The sequence below is a fragment of the Nicotiana tabacum genome, chromosome 23, assembly GCF_000715075.1.
Source record: "Nicotiana tabacum cultivar K326 chromosome 23, ASM71507v2, whole genome shotgun sequence".
Lineage (NCBI taxonomy): Eukaryota > Viridiplantae > Streptophyta > Magnoliopsida > Solanales > Solanaceae > Nicotiana > Nicotiana tabacum.
In genome coordinates, this window is record NC_134102.1 from 106620357 (window position 1) to 106644478 (window position 24122).

Here is a 24122-nt window from a genome sequence, read left to right on the forward strand (position 1 = left end):
TAAGGGGTCGTTTGGTATGAGTTATAAGAAGATATAGTGTTGGTATAAAAATTTAATATTACCTTAATACTTTGTTTTGTTAGCAAACCAGGTACTATAAGTTATCCCCGGATTAAAATTAGTACCGGGATAACTTATACCTTATAGAGGGTGGGATAATTAGTGCCGGAATAACTTATACATTTTTCTTAGAAATTATGCAATTGTCATTTTTAATACAACATATCAAACAGTGGATAAAAAATAATATCAGTATATCTAATATCAGCATAATTAATTTCAACATAACTTATCCCGGCTTAAGCCGTATTAAAACCAAACTACCCCTTAGTGCTATAATATTAATCGAGATTGTGAGCACGAGAATATGTGCACTTGTCAATTATAAGAATTCTCACACAACTTAACAACTTATCATATAATTGTGGTTCACCTATTATAAAATTTTCTAGGTTGGTCAGTCACAACAAGTTAAAATAAAGACTAATCATTTCAGCATGGCTGCTTTACAGATGTCATGGCACTAATCACGTAATTAAATTAATAGAGGCTGCGCTTAGTAGGACAATGAACAAAATATTTTTTTTTTATTAATAAACTAATGAAAGAATCACCTTTATCACAAGCATTAGTACAGTACTAGTCAAACTATTATTTGGAGCATCTGCCCTTAGATTCTGAACAAGGACTCTGAATTGCAGACGCTGTTGTAAGAAATATTAGAATATATACATCAAAGGCCCAGTGTTTTCTTGATCTTTTTTTTTCCTTTTTTCTTTTCCTCTTTCTTAAATATTTCTTGGGTTCTCTTTCTTTTCAAATGTACATGAATGAGTCGCTTGGTTTAAAGACAAGTTATACTGCACTTAGTTATGTTGTGATTAATTATACTGTGATTACGTATGTCTGGTTTTGTTATCCTGATTTTATTTTTTATTGATTGTTTGATATGTTTGTATTAATCCGGAGATTGTCAATTTTACTATTTTATCCTAGAATTACTATTCTACCATCTGACAAGTATAAGTTATCTCGATACTATTTTTTATCTTGAATACCATGATTAGTAACCAAACAAAGGATAAGACGGTACTAAATTTTTTTCTCTGTATTATTTTTGAAAATCCATCATACCAAATAACCCCTTTAAAGTGTGATATCACTTTGTTTATAGCTCCTCCGTGGTAATATACCTCTTGATTTTTAAACTAAATTTAAGGGCATATCAACACAAGTAATTGAAAATTATTTTGTTCCTTCTTTATTTCGAATTAAATGTCTTGACTTGAGAAGAAAAAGCTCATTTGTTTGTGGATACTAAACGTGTAGAAGTTTTTTAGAAAGTAAATACTTCATTCGGCATAATCTAGTAAACAATGACAATTCAATTTGGAATAAAAAGAGTATTTGACTGGTTAAGAGAATGTGTAGATGACGCTAAGTGAAGATAGCACTAAAGTTTTTTGGTGAAAATAAGCTGCTTCTTCTTTTTCACCCGATGTCCGGTACCCGACTATATCCGGATTCGTATCGTGTAGGATACCATTCGGGGGAAGTGCTCCTACCAAGAATTTTTCCATATACAGGGCTCGAACCCGAGACCTCTGGTTAAGGAAAGATCAGTCTCATCCACTGCACCACATCCTTTGGTGGTAAAATAAGCTTTTTTTTAAGCATAAAGTAAGTCCCCCATCTTCTTGTTTATATAAATTGAAAAATACTGAATAAGGTAAGGGAAGTTTTAAATTTTAGGAAAACGGAAATGGAGCAATCACAGGTTATATATTGATTTTAAAAAAAATATATTTACAGAGCAGGTAAAGTAACCATATCGAAAATAATAATAAACGTGTAACTTTATTCGAACCGTGATATATTTGAAAATTTTCATTTAAAAAGGTGTATATAATTTAACAAATTAAAAAGGAAAAAAATGAATGTTCAGTACTTCAGTTCTTTTATAGGTCAAGCTATCTATCACTCTTCAATAGTCAATTACATCAAATTTAACTAAAATCTTAAATATTTTTATAATTTAAACATTCTTCTTTTTGTATTTGAAAATTATTATTTTTAGAATATACTCAAGTCTAATTTCACTATCATACTCAAGTCTAATTTCACTATCAAAAGTGAAAGTGACAAATAATTTTAAATGAACAAAGCTTAAATTGGAAGCTAGTTATTGATGATTTCTTATCGAAATCTCCCAAACGTATAGAGTATTCATAAACCTAAACTCTCACTAACCAGAATATAAGTTTAAAAAGTTGCTTACTACAAAAGAAAAGGTAAACGTGAGTGTAAGTGTTTGCGAAGAAAAAGAAATAAGAGAGAAACATATTAATCAGAATTTTCAAAAAATAATCATAATCATAAACATTCTCTTAAGTTTTCTTTTACCAATACTTTTGTACGGCTTTTTTGTAAATTCTATAAACAAATTATATTTTCTAGTGAATTTCTTCAAAGAAAGATAAAATTCTTATTACACAAGATATATACCACACTATTAGTGAATGCAACACCTATAAAAATCTTACATACGAGAGTTTATCGAAAATAGTCTCTCCATCTCCGTAGGAATAAAGTTTGTGTATGCATTATCGTCATCATACCTCACTTGTAAAATTATACTGAATTTATTATTGTTATTGTACGCGCTCAATAAATATAATTTAGTTAAAAATCTCGAGTTTAAATTTTAAAAATAATAAAAATCCTAAAACTAAATTAATAATAGCCCAAAGCCATATCAACACAGAGTTAGAAACAACAAAGAATACGAGCAATAAAAACCCTAAAAGAAGGAACAAAAGGAAAAATGGGTGATATATATATATAAGAGATTTCACAAATCTTTTCCTCCTTTCGTTTTCTGGGGTTGGAAGGGGGAAGAACAGAGTCACACCTGTGATACTCATTTTTCGTCCTCCATAAAAAAACCCCACTCCTTTGCATATATCGCCTACAAGATTCTCTAAAGATATTATCAAATCCTCTTCTTCTCCAAAGCATTAATTTTTAAAAAACCCCTTTCTTGTTCTAATTATTCCCTTCTAGAAAATCGAATCTTTAGTCATTAATCTCACAACCCCCACTTGTCAAGAATGGATAAAAATCGATTTTTTCCCTTATTTGACACTCCCAAATTTGTCTGCTGACATGAAATCTCAGGATTTATTCTGAATTTTTTTCATTAAAAAGGAAAAAAAGCGATTCTTTTTTTTGTGGGGAGATTTAGAGTGATGGGTAGAAGGGAAATGCAAGTATTGGAGTCTAAAAGAGATGGGAATTTGTGTAATTCTCAGTTGGGGTTTCAATGGAGTCTCCAAGATTCAAACTTTGTTCCTGTTGGTGGGTTGTTTGCATCAGTTGGTCAAATGGGAAGTATGGGTTTTGGTGTTTCATCACCTAATAATTCCAATTCCCGGGACGAAAATGGTGGATTTAAGTTACCTTATTTTGATTTGTATATGAAGTATTTGTCATTCCCTGAGATTTTAGGCAATGGAGATGAGGAAGAGGGGGTTGTGAAGAAGAAGAAGAAGAAAGGTGGGCTTAAGATTAAGTTTAAAGTGTCAAATCCTTCATTAAGGAGGTTAATTAGTGGCGCAATTGCCGGGGCGATATCTAGGACAGCTGTAGCTCCATTGGAGACAATAAGAACACATTTGATGGTTGGAAGTAGTGGACACTCTTCTACTGAGGTGTTCAATAATATTATGAATACTGAAGGATGGACTGGGTTGTTTAGGGGTAACTTGGTTAATGTGATTCGAGTTGCGCCTAGTAAAGCTGTAGAGGTAATGTTAAGTCTTCCCCTCTTTTTTTTATTTATTTGATACTCATTCGTAAACTTGAGTTTGAGGTTATTTTTTATGCTACTAATGTTTGTCATTGATATAAATGATCTCATATGAAGTTTGGTATTTGTTATTTAATGGATTTGCTACGTAGCTTATGATCAATCCTTTGAATCCTCAGTAAGTTCGAAAATTTGCTTTGATTTCAACCTCAATACTGCTGTGACATGAGTTGTCATCATTCAGACAATGACTGTTCGTTTTAATTGAAAGAAATTGAAGTAGATATATGATCCTTGTTTCTCTATTAATGTTAGGTTGAGGGAGAGAAGTTCCCCTTTTACGCCTCACCAATATTTCTTGATGTTAATATTTTGTCTTTGCTATTGCTTTTATTTATGGCTGTGGCTGCATTTGGCTATGTGATGACTTATTTGGCCTCCTCCTTTCTCTATGTATATTGGAGATAACTTGCTTCGTGACCACATCCTTCTCGTTTTGAGAGATTAGCATTATAGGATTAATCACGGGATGCTACTTTCTTTTTTCTTTTTTCTTTTAATCTTTTGTTACTATTGGTCCCTTGGTCAGTGGATCAGGAACATAAGGAACAAGATAGGATTTCTGACATTTTTCTTTGGTAACGAACTCTCTGGAAGCTAAGCAAGCATTATCTGTCTCATTGTTTTCTCGACCTGATTGATTGATTAGCTTTGCATGTAAGTAATTACTTCTTCTAAGAAACTACTAGCAATGCTTCTTTCAGAGAATTATATGCATTATGACTTCAGGAACCCTCAATTTGTGCCTTTGAAATTACTTGTTTAGCCTCTTTTTTTTCTTGTATATTAGAGTTAACCTGCTATATTGGATTACTGGTTCTAAATTGTGCAACATGGTTAATGAGGATTTCATATAGCCGACCCCAACTAGCTTGGGATTGAGGCATAGTAATGTTAGTAGTTCAGTTGTTGTTGTTGGAGTAAATGTGCTTGTTAAATGGAAAGCCTTTTTCATTTGAAGGAGTGGTTTGGGATAAATAGAGCGGGTAGTCTTTTTTTTTTCTTATATTTTTGGTGCTACTGACCCTTTGGGCAGTAGATCATGAGTCTAGGGAACACTATAGGATTAGGTGACACTTTTCTTTGGTAGTGAATTGCTGAAAGTTAAAGCATATGTTATGTGTTCAATTGTTTTTCTATTCTAACTGATTTGCTATGCCAGTAAGTCTTTGTCTAGCGACCAGTAACAAGTCAAAAAAATAGTTTAATATTCTTACTGCTCCTCTGATGTAGTGTTCTACTTTTCTCCTGTGGAATTTTCTTATTGGTGTATGATCTGTATGCATCAGAATACTTGATTTTACTTCAGGGCAACTATATTTCCTTCCTTAGGAGGAAATGGAAATGAGGGAGATGTGAGAATTATTTTTGTTTAACTTGTCCTTTAACAGTTTCTCATTACTTCCAATCTTCACATGAAGGTAATTACAGCTTCTCATCTCTTTACCCACCGTAGCGATTTCAGTGTATAGGTGACTGTTGGATAGATTTAGGTAACACCTGCAAGTATTTCCGTCTCTGCTTTCTTGTCTAACTGGTTTGACGCTCCCTTACCCCCTCGTCTTACTTCGTCTTCTTCTCACCCTAGTTAAATGGTAAAGATGGAATTTTGATCATAAAAATCCATATGTCGCTGGTTTCTTGGAGAAGTTAGCATTACTTAATTACTGAAGTTGACAAGTTGAATGGTTGCAACTTTCATTGGTTTGATTTAGGGCGGTGGAGGATCAGCTCCAAGAAGCTTGAATGGTTTCTAGTGAGCTTTTGCCTAACATATCTGTACTTTATGATGGATAAAGCTTGAGCAACATAGTAATTCTACTATGCGTGAACATTGACGGCTTTTCATGTCAATACCTAACCTTTGAGTCATACCTTTCAGCACGAACAATGGTTTTCATGCAATGTTTCTTATCGTTGGCTGATATCTTATTGTATTTCTTTCCTACTGCAGCTTTTTGCGTATGATACTGTTAACAAGAACTTGTCACCTAAACCCGGAGAGCAACCCAAAATTCCAATTCCTGCTTCATTAGTTGCAGGAGCCTGTGCCGGAGTCAGCTCTACTTTACTGACATATCCTCTCGAGCTAGTCAAGACTCGATTGACGATTCAGGTAAAAATGAAAGTTGCTGATGATAGCTTGAAGATATTCCTCTGGAACTTTATATGAAAATAGTACTTGATTTATTGACCTTCGTTATCTGCAGAGAGAAGTTTACGATGGTTTACTTGATGCATTCGTAAAAATATTGAAAGAGGGTGGGCCTGGTGAGCTCTATAGAGGTCTCACTCCTAGTCTTATTGGAGTCATTCCCTATGCCGCCACAAACTACTTTGCGTATGATACATTGCGGAAAGCTTACAGAAAGATTTTCAAAGAAGAAAAGATCGGAAACATAGAGACACTTCTGATTGGATCAGCAGCAGGTGCTATATCTAGCAGTGCAACGTTTCCCTTAGAGGTGGCTCGTAAGCATATGCAGGTGGGCGCTGTTAGTGGAAGAGTAGTTTACAAGAATGTAATTCATGCTCTTGCCAGTATACTTGAAAAGGAGGGGATTCAGGGGTTGTATAAAGGCCTTGGTCCGAGCTGCATGAAGTTAGTTCCTGCAGCAGGAATATCTTTCATGTGTTATGAAGCATGCAAGAGGATATTGATAGAGGCAGAGAATGAAGAGTAAAGAAGCTCCTTACGCGATAGGGTCATAGAGCAATTCAAGAATAGGGAAAAGGTAGGGGACATCTTCTTTATACAATTGAGTTAATTTATCTTGCTCCTTTTTTCGGGATGCAGGAATTTTGTTTTGGATTGAGCCTGGTTTGTCAGGTGAGAATTTGATAAAATCTCAAGAACAGTGGATACTGGTTTTGGTATCTCTTTTTCAATTATTGAGTCAAAGTAATGAAATGCAGTTTGATGACAAGTCATCGCCATTACCATTTGACTGATAAGCTGTTTCAGCCAGTATACAATATATTAGGTGAGGATGTGAATTTTCCTCTGCTGCTTTCCAGATGTTATTATTATGCTCGTCGTATACTTGTCATTCCCTTCATAAGTATACTAGCCTCGATAAATTTTATCAATTACACATGGATAATGAGGATTATTAAGTCTTTGCAGCTCAAAGGTTTGACCAAAAGTGACAACTATTGGATCAAACGTGTTCTCAAATTTACACAAGGTAAATGAGGGTCCAACTTATTTGCCAACCAAATTGGAAAGTCTTTAGCTTTCATTGATGTCAAGATTAAGTCCCACCACTAATACAACATTGTACTTGATAATCGAAAATTTCTATGAGGCGAAAGAGACCAGATTGAGATGAGAAAACAGCCAAAACGTTAATTAGTATGACTTATCGCAATACTAAAAAAGTGACTGACATGATGAACAAATAAGACTAGTGAATGCATTTGTCATGAGAATGTGTCAATTCAATAGCATCAAAACAGATTAAGAGTTCCAAAAACAATTCAGAAACAGGCAGATAAATTTGGATTATAAATTATGATATCATCTCTTTGAAGGTCTACAATATAGCACGATACTGCACAAGGGCAACAAAATCAAATTTAAAATTCTTCACATCTAAGTTACAGGACTTGCATGAACATCTGATACATGCCAAACAGTATACAAAAAACATAAGGCAGACAAAAATCCAATAGAGTTTGATGTCTTTCGTGCATCAGACTTCTGACTAACAGTGGTACAACATGACTATAGGCCTTGCGCATGTTTCAGCGTCTTAGTTTTCTTATATACAATAAGGGAAGCATTGGCTAACATCTTACTTTGAAACAAAATGATGACCATAAGAAGTTTACTAGCAGTTGACGCCACATTGACCTCTTGCAGCAGTCTTTGCAGCATCTGATGTGAAGGGATCGATGCGCACCCAAAGCAATGAGAATATGGAAGCAAGGAGAACCGCCCAGACAATGACAATGGTAGGAGTACGATTCTGTCGTCCCAACAAACCTTTGAGGAAAGGGTACAAGTGGACAATGACCCAAATGGCAAAGAATAACTTTCCAAATAGAGGACCCCATGATTGATATCCACTGTTTATGGCATATGAAACACCAGCCACGATTCCTACAAGGTTCACAATAAGGATTGTTGTTGGAGGAATGAGCAGAGACGTCCATTTGAACACATAAAGCTCCGCAAAATCTCCATCCTCGTCGGATGCCTTTGACGTGACTGTAAAGTTTGTATCAATCCCAGCAAGCACTTTCAGGAGACCTTGGAAGACTGCAAACAAGTGAGCCGATGTACCACCAATGACCCAGAACTGTTCATTTCTCCACCAGTCCTCAATACTCACACCACTCCACCTAAGCTCCAATATACCGGTGGCGAAAATGGAAAGGAAGAGAAGAATGAACCATATGCCGGCATAGTTGCTTATCTGCAGGTAATTGAGAATCATTTATAAACATACACAATACTTCAGATATATTTGGAAATATACATGCAGCCAAGGGGATCTAGACCATAACTACGGGCAAGCTTGATCACAAAGGAATAGTATAAATACATCTAGAGGGATGAACACACAATCCCAGTCAAAGTAAACCTAACCATTACATTAAAATCAGAAGAGCAAAATAGTTCTCAGCAAGAAGACACAGAATATTTGCAACATTGGAAAATATTTGCAAGCTAAGAGGAGAATTCAAGGAAGAGGAAAAAATTTGTATTATTTACTTTCATTTCCCTATTTTCAACTTTTTGATTCTTTACACTGGTTCCTCCCCACCAAACCAGGGAATCAATTCAATAGCTATTGGAGTGCGAAGTTAGTATACTCAGCCTTTTCTAATTGGGCAAGTACTATTTCTGAAACGGGCTAAACTTAACGGCATAAAGCAATCTGAAAGGAACTTTTGACTTACCTCAGGAATGATAAATTTTCCCGTCAGAAGACAGATGGCAGGAAGGGTACAGTAGGCAAGCAAAGGTAAAGATGTGATAGGATAGACAATGGTGTTAATATATGCTATTCTCTCCAGAAGCATCAATCTGCCGCTGTAGCCATACCATATCGGACAATGCCTACTCAACAGGATTTCAACAGAACCCAAGGCCCACCGAAGCACCTGGTTTAAACGATCAGAAAGATTGATAGGGGCAGACCCTTTAAATGCTGGCCGAGGAGGCATGCAATATAAGGAATACCATCCTCGTGCATGCATCTTAAACCCAGTCAAAATATCTTCAGTGACAGATCCATAGATCCACCCAATCTGATAGGGAAAAAAACAAAGCTTAATAAGAAGGGCTTTTGTGCCACAATAAAATCGATAAAGTCAAGCCAAACGCACATATAAGAGATAACAGAATGATACTCAGTAGTTCTGTACCTCTTTGCCCCATTCAGTCTTGTCCTCGTAGCCACAGCTAATAACATGGATTGCTTCTTTAAGAAGAGTTGCAGGATTAGTGGATGGAGGAATGCCTCCTTGTTCCATAAAGGTGGCAGCAATAAACACTGGTGATTGACCAAACCGCTTCTCCAAGCTCTTCTGTGACATAAGCAGCGACTTCTCATCATCATATCCTGCAAATTCAAAGAAAACAGTCAACAAACATCATGATGAAGGTACATATACATCTAGCGACCTCAGCTATGAGACAGGTGACACAGGTTGAGAAGTTTATTGAATTGTAAAAATTGGTTTCTAATTTTTTTTTTTTTTTTTTTTGTGTGTGTGACAACCATGCGCGTGCACCCGAACTGATTCCACGGGTACATGGTACCTCTCACAACCATACTGTTAACTTTGTTCATCAAGGTTTGGACAAATGGGAAGGCATCACCTAGTGTTTTTGCCTCCACTGGGATTTGAACCTAAGGCCTCATGGTTGTCAACCCACTTTATAGACCACTACACCACACCCTTGAGTGTGGTTAGTTAAGATAATCACACAAGTTAAACTGATTTTTTCAAGTCATACTGCTGAATGAAGGATCAACGGAGAAATATCATAAAAAGGTTATCTCAGTTTACTTCCCATCCCGCCAGATATCTGATAGAAAGAACCTTAGAATATGTCAACAACGGTCAAAAGTTTAAATACTTCTCCAGAAGTAAGATGTTTTAAAATGACACTGTAGAAATTAGAATACGCAATTTACCAGAAGAAGGACGAAGATATTTTAGAGACATCGATACTAAGGACATACCTTCCACACCTTCTTCAATGTCTTCCATGTTGAAAATAGGGATGGTGGATTCAGTTCTTTTTGCCGCCCTCTTCTTATCAATGTATTTCTTGTTTCCGCTCCTTCCCTTCTTCCTTGACCCACAACAGCTCTTTACAATGATGTTTGGCTCCAAATCAGCCTCAGTTAAGACAGGATCATACCCATAGAGGGCCTGCCTGTTAAAACAACACCCAGTTCCGACGTACATAGGACCCTGAAGACCATCCAACCCTTTCAAGTTGATCTGCGAAACACGAACATGATGAAATGAGCACGCATTGGGACCAATTTAAACATGACTCACATACCAGAGGTGGTTGATAAGCAATCTGGAGAATGTGTATGTGACACTTACATCAAAGAACACAATGTTGCGGTTAGCATATCGATCATGCAAGTCAATGCCATCAAATCGTTGAGGGAACTGAACATAACATGTCTTCTTTCCAAGAACAGGATCCATGTAGAAACACATAGCTTCTTTAAGTGCTTTGCTGTTGTTGAAGTAGTGATCACAGTCGACATTCAAAATATATGCTCCATTGGTAAGAACAGCAGAAACACGAATCTGCAGAAAAATGAAAGATATAGCTTAAATAAAATGAAACATCAGACAAGCAAAAATATCAGATGGCATAAGAAGAACAACATGATCAGTATGTTAAGCGACATTCTGCGTCACAGCAACCATGGGGTGTATAAGAAACAACTGTTCAACTTGACAGCATGCTCAATAAAAATGGAATATCGCTTGTTGTGATTATCAGTGGCCTACCAAAGCATTCATAGCTCCAGCTTTCTTGTGGTGCTGAAAACCTGGTCGCTTCTCACGAGAAACATAAACCAGACGAGGAAGTTCATTTCCATCAGTATCAAGACCCCCGCTGTGCCCCAAAAAGACCTATCATCCAATCCGAAGCAAATAATTAAAAATAGGACAAGGTGAATAGTACATGAACTCTGACATAAATTAGAGACATAAAGAGGACCTGGATCATTCCTGGATGATCCCTAGGGTTATTTCCAGGCCAAGGTGTTCCATCTTGCATTGTCCAACCTTCTTCGGGCATCTTTTGTGCTTTCGCAACAAGGATATTGATCCGTATTTTAAATTCTTCATATTCCCTCTGCACCGTCAAAATTGTCAGATTATTATTATTGTTTTCATTGGTGTAAAGGTTCAAGCATTATTTCAGAGAAAAAAGAATTTCGGCAGTGGTATCAACATAAATACTAATCATGGAGGGGCCTGAGGTTCCAAACTCGCACAACTTTGCGAATGATTTATTGTGAATTACTATGCAGCTAACCAACAAACGTTCAGGTTAAAGTAATCTCCACAACTACTTGTCCCGAAAAAAGATGAATGCATTAACTCAGCCATCCAAAATCCTATAAAAAATGATTGAATTTACCTAATGGAGCATTTGCTGAAATAAAACTAAACTACCATCAAAAGCCTATTTCTAAAATGTGATGCCTAATACCAATACCATAAAGTAAATGAGATGCACACAGTCCCCATTGCTAAATTGAAAACATTTAAAATTTTATGTATACCTTCATTGCCCTGCGCTCTTTCACAAAAGAAGGCTGAACCTTGTCCTTCAAATAATCTATCTTTTGAGCAAAATAAAATTCAGGTGCCCGAGGCTCAATATTGAACTTCTTGCAGAAGGGAACCCATTTCCTAGCAAATTCAGCGGTCTCAGAAAGGGCTTCAAATGTTAGCATTGCTGAACCATCATCTGAAACATAGCAGGAGACCTTGTCGACAGCATAATCCACAGCAAGAATGGACAACACCGTGTTAGCAGTAATGAGTGGAGGTTCTTTCATGGGATCCACTGTACTGACGAAAACATCAACAGGTGCAAGCTGCGAAGGCTCCCCTTCTCTATCATATCTGAAAAATCAAGAAAGAATTTCAAGACCTTAAACTACACTACATGGATATGAAATCTAGTATTTATCCTAAAAGGATGCAAAGGATTCGAAACCTTCACTAATCAAAAAGTTTCTGGCCTAAGAGTATCTTAGCAACTAACCTCACGGCCAGCCTGTCAAGGAATGTCTCACGATTGATCGGTGACCATTTTGGAAACTGATCGAGAAGCCAGGACAAGGCAAACCAAACCTCACATATAACTGACACTAGCCACAGAGGATACGCATCATTCACTGGATGAGTTAGCCGGTATTGCAAGAAAAAGCCCAAGATGATCAACCGCAAAATGATTACAACCCGATATGGGGTAAGGTGGGATGAAGGGATAGGCACCACGCGGCTCAGAGGCTGGCGAGCATCATCAGCCCTGTCAATGAGAAAACCAGTAAGTATAATAGATTTGAGCATCTTATTTTCATGCAGCATTCTGAACAAAGATGAAACAATAGGAAAACTGTATTAGATAACCAATAAAGATTGACTATTAAACAAAGAACAGTTACAGTACAATAGAAACGAAATTTTTTTCTAACTTTTCACATCCCAAACTAAGTAATGCAAGATTTTAGCAGTGAGGGTGAGATGTATATCAGTGCTGAAGTAAACAGAAATCTTAACAGACTCAAAATAGCTCATAGTATAAATCTTTCCTACAAAACGAGTGAAAGTTTGACTCGGTCAACTATCATATATCGTATTGTTCCCTAAAAAAATTCCATTTATACAATAAGATGCTCACATTTGCAGTTCTTCTCCATTTGATCCTGTCCCTTCAATATCTCCCCCTTTCCCTTCTGTGTATCTGCTTGACGTTTGCACCATATTTTTCTCCTGTTTTAGTTTCCAGCCCTCTACCCTCTCCTTCCAGTCAACACTTCCAAGCCCATAAGAATTCAAGTCCTTTGAGGGGTCCACAATTCTTACAGGAACTGCAAAAAGAATATGAAATAATCAGAAGTTAAAAAGGAAGAACAAAAGTATTTAAATACACGATTACAGTTATCAAAAGAATATATTCAAATAGGCCTGTACCGGGCTGCCTTGGATCAACATAAGACAGGGATGCATGCTTATCTCCAGGGCCCAAGGGTCCTGACATACTTCTTACAGATTGCGTATCAGTCATGGACCTAGGAATCTCACCAGAAACCTAAGATAAGCAGAAAGAATTTGTTAGCAGAAAAAGTAAAAGTTACTATTTACCGATAAGAAAAAAATCCAATCAACTGCGCTTCAATCCCATATAGGGATGCAACACGAGGACTTCATATGAGGTTCTTTTACAACAGACTAATGAAACAAAAATACAGACAAAGTAACAAGAATGACAACGCAAGCACATCTATTACTCACTTGCTGCCCGTTAGTGAGAAGAGGGATTGGTTGCTGAGATTCATGTCTAGAGGATGAAGAAAGACCAGCATCTTCACCCTGCCATTGCTGTCTGGCTTTGCTGTTTCCTTGAGCATAATTGAACTCATTGTCAATGTCATCAACATCTTCCTCATCATCATCTCCATCTACTCGTGGACTCCCTAATACATGGACCAACAAGCAATGATTTAGTCTCAAAAGCTCAGTTTTGAAACAAAAATGAAACTTAAGGAAAAAAGATGTCAAAACTCACCCATGTGCCTCTTGTATCTGGTCTTGCATTGAGGACATGATTGATTTCCATCTTTGCGCTCATACTCATAACAAGCCCGGCAAACAGGAAAGGCACACTCATTACAGGCAACGAATAGATCACCACTAGCAGTCAACCCAACGGTATCACCACAAATTTGGCATATTTGACTATCGAGAGGCTTCAAGGGCTTCGGCTGCACCGTATTGTTCACTTTAATTAACAGGAATTTAGATGAACCAACAGATACGCACAAACTTACTCAAGCTTCAATCTAGAAAAGTGCATGACAGTTAGAAGCAGAGGGGGGCCATTACTCATTTGGAAGGAGGGTATAGGAAATTAAAGTGAATTCACCCGTTTCAGCAAGAAATTCCTTTTCAAGTAAACAAAACATTAATTTTTATTTTTTTTTAAAAGTACGAACATTAGTTGCTCCTTTCAAAGGTGATAATTCATTATTTAGTAATCATTTTTGCTTTTTGCCCTGAAAATTTTGCCTCCTTATATTTGTCAATAAAAGTAATTCTGAGAAATTGCACCTGAGTCCATCCAAGAAAGAAGTGAATGGATGAAATGTGCAGCTCTAAACCAAACATATAACCAATACTCCTATTTTGTTTGATAATCGAGTGCCAAACACATAAGAAAAATATAAGAAATAACTCATAATCATAGTCTTGAATTGAATATGTGGATCTAACAGAAGTTCAAAAATTGAAGATCTTTTTCCAAAAGCAACCATCAAATTACTACGTTAGAATGACACAAGAATTGACAGCAATGGGCAAACCGCTGAGATCTGTTGTACCAAAGAATTACATCTTTAAAGAACAGAATCCAGACCAAATAAACATCAAGTTCATATATGAACGGGAAAAAAACTGTCAAAATAACATGTATATTGTAGAGTCAATACTGTCAACATAAAAATCACATCCAAAAGAAAGCAATATGTAGAAGCATATCAAGAAATTAAAAACAATATTAACATCGATCTATTTCCAAGTCCATGAGAAAAAACCCAGTCTTGGACTAATAACTCAATCTACTTCCAAGTCTTCATAAGACCTAAAGCAAAATACAAACTTCAACCAAATTTACAGACCCAGGTGCTTAAAATAACTAAATCCACCACTTTGAAATCCAAATTAGTGACAAGATCAAAACTTAATCAGAAGTCTCAATACCACACTATCACACAGAGTCAGATCTAAGAACCCACATTGAATTAAAAACTGAAACACAAGGCTAAAGAACTCATTCCACTTCAATCAAGACCTGATGCAGAGCACAAACTTCAAGCAAATTTACAACCCGAAATGCTCAAAACGAACTAAATTGGGCACTTATAAGTCCAGATTAATGAAAAGATTCAAACTTTATGATAAATCTCACTAAACTTGAACACTTAAAGTCCTAATGATGAAAATATTCAAACTTTATCAGAAAATCTTACTAAACTTGAACACTTAAGTCCAGGTTGATAAAAAGATCCACACTTTATCAGATATCTCACTATCAGATTATCACCAATCAGATCGAAGCACCAACATTGAATTAAAAATTGAATTAAAAAAGAGAATTTTTATTTTAGGAGTGATAAATCACAAGGGTAATATTCAAGAACCATACCCCACTATCAGAATCATGGCGAATCCGAACCAATTCATTCCTCTTGTGAGATCCAGCTACCATACCAGCACTTGCCTCCATTATTCTTTCCTCAAGAAACAGAGGGGTACTACAACTATAGCACAATTTACACCCCCACTACAGCTTGATGAATCTTGATTCACTTTGGGGTATTGAACAGATTAGCAGAACAGAAAAAGGGGTTATGGAAATGTGAATTAGCAGCGCATTTTCTTAGCTTCTTTAGCCAAAATCAACTGGCCATCACTGTCTGCACCCCCTCTACTTCTCCTTCCTTGTGTGGTATGCTGTCTTTTTATCATTTCCTCGGGAAATTTTGTTTTTATTCAATTAACTATTTTTTAATATTCATTATTAGGATTTTTAACTGGCTTGACCGGTTACCAGGAATCAGCTTTAGATAGCTGGCTGATTCTAAAGTCTAAACAGAAAGTTAATAAAATGTGGAGTTTTTCTTTCACATTTTTACTATTTCGAATATAGAGTGACTTCTAACTTGAACTATTTATTCGGTTTTAATTCATTTGTTTTATTTCCCTTTCCAATATGTTCTTAAAAGAATATTGTTTTTTATATTTTATAAATTTAAAGTTTTAAAATTTTTATTTTATCATTAATGACACTCTCATGTAAGAATAATATTTTATATTTAAGATCACAAGATTCAAAGAAAATTTTGGTATGTTATAGGTATATTTAGTGGGCGTTTGGACATAATAATTGTGAAATTTTGGGAAAAAGTAAAAACAAAATTCAAGTAAAAATGGTATTTAAAAATTATAGTTGTGTTTGGACATGAATATAATTTGGAGCTGTTTTTGAATTTTTGTGAGTGATTTGAAGTTAAAATTTTGATTTTTTTTTTGTGGAGTTTTTAAAAATTTCAAAAAATTCTGAAATTCAATTTCAAGTGAGGGAAAAAGGTGGGGAGAAGAAGTTATTCCGGCTGGCCAAGGCGAGAGAGAAGGGCTCGGGATTTGGATCAAGTGAGATGCATCAAGGACGGCGATGGTAGAGTATTGATGGAAGATGCCCAGATTAAGAGGAGAAGTAGACTTACTTTCATAAACTTCTGAATGAAGAAGGGGATCGGAATATTGTGCTAGGTGAACTGGAGCATTCCGAAAGTCACCGTGACTTTGGGTACTGCAGGCGTATCGAGGTTGAAGAGGTCGTGAGAGCTATGCGTAAGATGAGTAGGGGCAGAGCGACCGGGTCAAACGGAATTCCGGTTGAATTTTGGAAGTGTGTGGGTAGAGCATGTTTGAAGTGGCTAACTGGATTATTTAATATTATTTTTAGGGCGAAGAGGATGCCTGATGAGTGGAGATGGAGTACAGTGGTTCCCTTGTATAAGAACAAAGGTGATATCCAGAGTTGTAACAATTATAGGGGTATCAAATTACTAAGCCATACCATGAAAATTTGGGAGAGGGTGATTGAAGCGAGGGTGAGGATGGCGATGTCTATACCCGACAACCAGTTCGGGTTCATGCTGGGTCGTTCTACTATAAAAGCTATACACCTTGTTAGGACGTTGGTGGAACAGTACAAAGAGAGGAAGAAGGATATGGACATGGTGTTTATTGACCTTGAGAAATCGTATGACAAGGTTCCTAGAGAAGTTCTCTGGAGATGCTTGGAGGCAAAATGTGTGTCGGCTGCCTACATTAGGGCGATTAAGGACATGTATGATGGGGCTAAGACTCGGGTTAAGACAGTAGGAGGCGACTCTGAGTATTTTCCGGTTGTTATGGGGTTCCACCAAGGTTTTGCGCTCAATCCGTTCTTATTTGCCCTGGTGATGGACGCGTGAACACACCATATTCAAGGGGAGCTGCCATGGTGTATGCTATTCGCTGATGACATAGTTCTCATTGATGAGTCCCGAGCCGGTGTTAACGATAGGCTGGAGGTTTGGAGATAGGCTCTTGAGTCTAAGAGTTTCAAGCTGAGCAGGACGAAGACGAAATACTTGGAGTGTAAGTTTAGCGTTGAGCCGAGGGAAGTGGGCGTAGATGTGAGGCTTGAATCACAGGTCATCCCAAGTAGAGGCAGTTTCAAGTACCTTGGGTCGGTTATCCAGGGGGAGATTGACGAGGATATCACACACCGTATTGGAGTGGGACAGATAAAGTGGAGGTTAGCATCTGGAGTCCTGTGTGACAAGATATGTCACCGATACTCAAAGGTAAGTTCTATAAAGCGGTAGTTAGACCGGCCATGATGTATGGGGCTGAGTTTTGGCTTGTTAAGAACTCACTTATCCAGAAGATGAGAGTAGCAGAAATAAGGATGTTGAGGTGGATGTGCGGGCATACTAGGATGGATAAGATTAGGAATGATGATATTCGGGAGTAGGTGGGTGTGGATCCCATTGATGACAAGATGCGGGAAGTGAGGCTCAGATGATTCGATCATGTACAGAGGAGAAGCCCAGATGCTCCGGTAAAAACATTCGAGGACGAATGTTCCCAAGGGGGGAATGATGTTACACCCTATATTTTCGTACGTAAAAGTGCATCGTGAGCAAACTAATGTAGGACCAAAAATGAGATCATCTTTGAAAATATATAAAGTAAGTTAATCATGTTACCTCAGAGGTTAAAAATATTAAAGATCATGAACAACGAGTACAAAGAGGGTTGGAAGGTTCAAAAGCTAAAGGAATTGAAGAAAATAATGTTTCGTCGAAAGTCGACAAGTTGAGAATGTTATAACATGTACTTTTGGGGTGAGACTAGGGTGCTTAACATGATAAGGAGGTTATGTTATGAGTTATGTTAGTCGTATGATAGTCGTGTGTTATGTTTTGAAGTCAATCGAGTGGTGGAACAAAAGTCGATGAAAGTCATCACAAGTTACGTTCATAAGTTTTACTGAAACGTTCGGTCAAATGTAACTACAATTTTCTCCCAATATACTTAGAGTTATGGGGTGTTCCACCCATTAAATTGAATGTCTATGAGTCTATTTTCTAACACATTAATCCGTTTGTCAATATGATATCGGAGTAGAGAGATATGGATATTTTTGCAAGACTGCAGAAACTGTCACCTACTTGCTTAAATGAGAGTCCAAAAATGGGCCATTTCGGGTCATCCAAAAATGTGCCAGTTCGGGTCGTCTAAAGAGGACTTTTTAAAGGCCTATCTCCTTCATATATTAGACTGATAATAAGGCATAATAACCAGACATAAGCTCTGCAAAAATTCTCCCAAAAATTCCCTACAAACCCCAATTGATTTTCTCTCCCTTTCAAGTTCTAATTGGAGGTAAAACCTAGAGTTTGAAGAACCAAGATAGGAGCTGAGTTATCCAACAAATAAGGTAAGTTTACTGCTCTCTTTCATCCATTTTATTCTGCTGTAAAAGCATGGTAAGTCGTTCTATATTTGTAAGAACTCACGGGACGGTGATCGGAAGCCGTGAGTTCGAGTTATTCACTTGTAGCGGACTGTTTTGTGTTGCTGACGGGTTGCATATTTTACTACTGTTTTGTGGAGTTTAGGAGGAGGAAGGGTGTGAAGAAACACCACATAAATTCAGGATGGTGGGCTGGTCGTTCGTTGTAACATTTTTGAGCTGTTTGACACTACTACAGTGGTCATTTTATGTATGAAGAGATTCGGGTGTGTTGGGCTATTTTGTAGTATTTTGTGGTGTATATAAGGTTGGAAAATAATATATATACGTTGTTATTGTTGCGTTCTTGTGTTGTTGGTGTTATCTTGAATTTGGAGGAAGTAAGGATTATAGGGGAGATGTTGCCCGTTTTAATACAAAATAAGCTTGTCGTTCGTTGTGCGATAGTTGTACCTATCGTAACTTAATGATAGTATTATTATCGTTATTGTAGATTAAGGTGTGAAGAGGCGAGTTCAATTTGGTGATTGGAAAGATTGTGATAAGGTATGTTAAGGCTAAACCTTTCCTTCATTTTGGCATGATCCCGTAACTATATATGTTTGACAACGAGACATAAAGAGAAGTTCGTATTCATGAATTTATTCACATTATCCTAATCTCAGAAGTTACAGTATTCTCCCCTATCGGGACTTTATATCCAGTTAAGTATTGTTTTCTTTCAGTCAAGAGAGCAGAGGGTCTCTCTCTCTCTCTCTCTCTCTCTCTCTCTCTCTCTCTCTCTCTCTCTCATATATATATATATATATATATATATATATATATATATATATACACACACACACACACACAATATGTACTATAGATGCATGTAACGACCCGGCCAGTCGTTCCGAGAGTTATAGCCATGTTTTCTCATTTCTGCTTCTTTATGTGTTGTTCAGCTGTGTTGAGTTGCATCGAGTTAGTAGGTTTGGGTCCGGAGTAGTTTTAGAGTGAAATGAGATACTTAGTCCCTTAGTTAGAAAGTTAAGTTAGAAAAGTCAACCGAAAGTTGACTTATGAATTAACGAACTCATTGGGTGATTTTAGACTTAGGAGTTTGTCCAGAATATAATCTGGAGGTCCGTGGTAGAATTAGACTTGAATTGGCGAAAGTTAGAAATTTGGCGATTTTGGTCGGCAGTGAAAAATTTGATATCGGGGTGGGAATGGAATTTCGGAAGTTGGAGTAGGTTCGTAGTGTCATTTGTGATGTGTGTGCAAAATTTAATTTTATTCCGAGTTGATTTGGTATGTTTCGGCGCGAGTTTTTGGAAGCCGAAAGTTCGAAAGTTCATTTAGTTTGATTTGAGGCGCGTTTCGTCGCTTAAATGTTGTTATGCATGATTTGAGGCCTTGAGTTATTATGTGTTATATTATGGGACTTGTTAGTATGTTCGTACGGGGTCCCGAGGAGCTCGGGTGAGTTTCGGATAGGTTTGGGCTGCGTTGTGCTCGTTTTTCTTATGTTTCGACGTCGTTTCTTCCAGCATAAATGGTACCACATTAAGCAAATGAGCTTCGATTTTTGTTTTGATTGAAGCATTAGAACCTTATCGTAATTATGGACTCGTAGCAAAAAGAATCGTTGAATTTGGACATCGTATGAGGATTTTATGGTCATTTTACTAAGAATTAGGTTGCCAGATTTTTCAGAATAATTATGAAATTGCCACTGACGGCGTATTTAAAAATCTGCACTATTTGCAAATATTGAAACCAACATATCTCCTTCACTATAAGGTCAAATTGAGTTATTCAAAAGCCTAACTTGACTAAAATTTCACAAGGAATTCATTGAAGGCAGAAAAAGCGAGTTTCGGGATTGTTTGTACGAGAAACGAGGCAGAATAGCTAGCAGAAAAATATATAAAACGAGGGCTTGTTCATTCGGTCATATTTTGAGTTAGGAAGCTCGGATTTGGGCGATTTTGGGGGCAATTTTCACCATAAGGATTGGGGTAAGTGTTCTCTACTCAGTTTTGGTTATATTTCATGAATCCATCTTCGTTTTTGGAATTTGATTGATGATTTCAAAGTGAAATTGAGGGAGTTAGGGTTTGAGTTTTGGAGAGTTTTAGGTAGGGATTTAAGGGATCAAACGGAATCCGATTTTGATAAATTTTATATGGTTAGACTCGGGAGAGGACGGGGGTTTTGATTCTGCCATTGTTGACTGGTTCCGAGACATGGGCCCGGGGGCCGGTTTCGGATTTTTGGCATATTTTGTATTTTTTATTGTGAAATTCGATTCGTTAGCCTATGTTGATGGTATTAATCTGATTATGGTTAGATTTGGAGCTTTTGGAGACCGAGTCCAGAGACGAGGGCATCCTGGAGTAGGAATTTACGTTGTTAAGGTAAGTAACAGTTTTAACTCTGGCTTTGAGGGTATAAACCCGGAGAATTTGATATCACGTGATTGTTTAAAAGTGATACCCATGCTAGGTGACGGGCGTGTGGGTTTGCACCGGGAGGGATTGAGACTTGGTCCGTCCCGTGAGGCCTCATGGCCATCATGCGTGTTTACGTAGTTACTTGTTATTGAACTTGTCTGCTTTCATGTTAGAGATCATGCTTAGGCTTTATTTATGCTCACATTATTTGTACTCAGTCATAGAAATTATTGTACATATTTACCCCAGCCTCTATTATTTGCTAATATGCTGTGATACTTGATGCGGGATGTGTTCCCTTATTTGTTGATGATGGTGAGGCCAGTGAGGTACATGATTGAGTGGGGTCGAGGGCCTGGTTGTGAGGATATTAATACCATAGCGCGTGAGTTGTCCGCATAGCACGTGAGTTGACCGTGCGAGTCCAGGTATTGATACCATAGCGCGTGAGTTGTCCGCGTAGCACGTGAGTTGACCGTGCGGATCCAAGTATTGATATGAGGGCACGTGAGTTGTCTGTGCGTAGCGCTTGGGCTTTCGGAGCCCATCCGGAGTCTGTACACACACCCAGTGAGCGTAGAGTGATGAGCGTTGAGTGCTGAGTGCGAGTGTTAAGTGATGGAGTGACATTGCTGTGAGGTTGCGTTTACTTTTGTTGTTGCTGTATTTACCTGTTAATTTTCCTTGTAGTCTTACTGATTTATGAAATTACCTGTCTACTCATGTTTGTACTTAATTGTGGAAATAATAATTGGATTATTCTGCTTAGCTCGTCACTACTGCTCAGTTCCTTAGTTATTTCTGTTACTACTGAGTCGGTTGTACTCAAACTACACCCTGCACTTTATGTGCAGATCCAAGTGAGTTAGAAGGCGGCGATCTTTGAGTTTAGGCCGGCTATCTTTGGAGACTGCAAGGTAACTGTTAGCGTCCGCATGACCTTGTTACTCCTCTTGTCATTTCTTCGTTTGGACAGTTAGACAGCTTATATATCTTAGTTCATAGTTTTAGATGCTCATGACTTAGTGACACCCCGATGTTTGAGGCTCGTATCTGTATTTTCTATAATTATATTTAGAGTTGATTTAGTTTATGAAAAATTCAAATGCTGGAAATGTTTTATTAAATTCTTATAATCACTTTAGTAGTAATATTTTGGGAAATAGGCTTGCCTTGTAACATGATAGGCGCCATCACGACCATGGTTAGATTTTGGATCGTGACATTTCTCCACTATCGAGTTATAATCGATGGGCATGCCCCTATTGGGCAACCTCTGATCAGATAATAAGTTATATACCGAGCCTACTGTGGCCGAGCGCCTATGAGAGAGCCCATGATGGCCGAGATACAGAGCCTAGTATGGCCAAGCGCCTATGGGCGAGCCTACTACGGCCGAGCAGTTACATGTACCGAGCCTTATAGGGCCGAACATTTATTTTACTTACTATATTGAATGAGCTGAGTCAGTATCAACAGGTAAGTATATCTCCAGATCATCTTTGACTCCCAGTTACTTTCAGTTATTATATTATCAGTTCAGTTTAAGCTTTCAGTTATGTTATTGCCTTACATACTCGGTACATTATTTCGTACTGACATCCCTTTTCTGGGGACGCTGCATTTCATGCGTGCAAGTTCAGATAGACAGACAGGTAGACCTCCTCAGTAGGTGTTTCTCGAGTTCAGCCTGATCGGTAAGCTTCACGTCCTTCGGAGTTGTCGGGTCTAGGGTTTTGTGTTCATCTTCTATATGTATGTGTATATGTTATGGGTAGGTCGGGGCCCTGTTCCGATCACAATACATCAGTAGAGGCTTGTAGACATATCCTGTTAGCTAGTGCAGTATGTTGGGCTTGTAGGCCTGGTATGTATATTTTGTTGGTTTGTCAACTGTAGTAGTTATGACGGCCTTATCGGTCCAGTTTTATATTGATGTTTAGTCAGCGCTAGTTTCCGTTCAGTTTTATATTTTGCTTTGTAATATGTCTTGCAATGTGGCCCCATGGCCAAATTATGACATTATATGTTCAGAGTCCCTTAGTCGCAAGTTGGTACGCTAGGTTAGGTGAGACATCATGTGCCGGTCTCGCCCCCCAGGTTCGGAGCGTGACAGGCGGCCTAAGAAGTATTGGGGAGAGGTGATCAGACAGGACATGATTAGGCTTCAGATTTCCATGGACATGGCCCTTTATAGGAAGCTGTGGAGGTCGAGTATTAGGGTTGTAGGTTAGGAGATAGTTGAGTCTTGCCTTACTTTGTACCTTCGTGAGACTAGTCTGGTAGGACTTTTGTCTAAGATAGCTAGTGGTAATATTGTGTCTTACTACTCTTTCGTTTCTCATAGTGTTGGGTCTATTTACTGGCTATCACTTTTGCTTTGCATCTATCTTCTGATTTTCATGTTGTTATTTTTCCTATGATCTCTGTGGTGGTACTGATATTGTCTCCTTTTGTCTTCTTGAGCCTAGGGTCTTTCGGAAACAGCCTCTCTACTCCTTCGGGGTAGAGGTAAGGACTTCGTACATACTATCCTTCCCAAACCCCACTAGTAAAATTTTACTGGGTCGTTGTTGTTGTTGTTGTCATAGCCAAACAGTGATTCCAAAAAAAGTGAAAAAAAAAGTAAAAAAATATTTATAGTCAAACGGGCCTTAGTTTAATGCACAAGATTCAAAAAAAAAACTTTATATTCTTAAACTTCTTCAGTCAAATTCGGATATAATAAAATGAACATTTAAATCAAATCAAGTAGTTTAACCTTAGCAGTTAAAATGTCCATGAAAAACATATGTCTTATGTTTATTTATTCGATAAAATCAAGTGCGACTAAGGGTGTGTTTGGTAGGAAGACGGAAAATATTTTCCTAAAAAATATTATCTTGGAAAATGAGTAGTTTTATCACTCATTTTTCGTTGGTTGATTGGTGAGTGAAAAAAAATCGGAAAATATTTTCTAGTGTTTGGTTAGAGAGTAGAAAATTTTTGTTTGAAAAAT

At 37.5% G+C, this 24122-nt stretch overlaps 2 protein-coding genes across 2 annotated transcripts; one reads left to right on the plus strand and one right to left on the minus strand.

Annotated features, from left to right (window-relative positions):
* Positions 1-2851: 2851 nt before the first annotated feature.
* Positions 2852-6805, plus strand: LOC107807396 (adenine nucleotide transporter BT1, chloroplastic/mitochondrial). The gene is made up of 3 exons (XM_016631752.2): positions 2852-3806; positions 5823-5984; positions 6079-6805. Exons 1-3 carry the CDS (start codon positions 3249-3251, stop codon positions 6550-6552), a joined length of 1194 nt encoding a protein of 397 aa, XP_016487238.2. The 5' UTR covers positions 2852-3248; the 3' UTR covers positions 6553-6805.
* Positions 6806-7347: 542 nt separating this feature from the next.
* LOC107795298 (cellulose synthase A catalytic subunit 1 [UDP-forming]) lies at positions 7348-15648 on the minus strand. The gene is made up of 14 exons (XM_016617905.2): positions 15300-15648; positions 13665-13860; positions 13391-13572; positions 13070-13187; positions 12777-12966; positions 12138-12404; positions 11650-11995; positions 11079-11216; positions 10865-10990; positions 10445-10657; positions 10069-10333; positions 9245-9441; positions 8777-9127; positions 7348-8289 (listed from the first exon to the last, which is right to left on the minus strand). Exons 1-14 carry the CDS (start codon positions 15378-15380, stop codon positions 7702-7704), a joined length of 3258 nt encoding a protein of 1085 aa, XP_016473391.1. The 5' UTR covers positions 15381-15648; the 3' UTR covers positions 7348-7701.
* Between the last annotated feature and the right edge of the window lie 8474 nt (positions 15649-24122).

Excerpts from the sequence above, each read along its gene's own strand:
- LOC107795298 (XM_016617905.2), bottom strand. The coding sequence starts at position 15,380 with ATGGAGGCAAGTGCTGGTATGGTAGCTGGATCTCACAAGAGGAATGAA. Across the intron at positions 13,861-15,299 it reads GCCATGATTCTGATAGTGGG|CCGAAGCCCTTGAAGCCTCT; the intron begins GTATGGTTCTTG and ends AATACGGTGCAG. Across the intron at positions 10,334-10,444 it reads GCAACATTGTGTTCTTTGAT|ATCAACTTGAAAGGGTTGGA; the intron begins GTAAGTGTCACA and ends CGTGTTTCGCAG.
- LOC107807396 (XM_016631752.2), top strand. The coding sequence starts at position 3,249 with ATGGGTAGAAGGGAAATGCAAGTATTGGAGTCTAAAAGAGATGGGAAT. Across the intron at positions 3,807-5,822 it reads CGCCTAGTAAAGCTGTAGAG|CTTTTTGCGTATGATACTGT; the intron begins GTAATGTTAAGT and ends TTCCTACTGCAG. Across the intron at positions 5,985-6,078 it reads AGACTCGATTGACGATTCAG|AGAGAAGTTTACGATGGTTT; the intron begins GTAAAAATGAAA and ends CGTTATCTGCAG.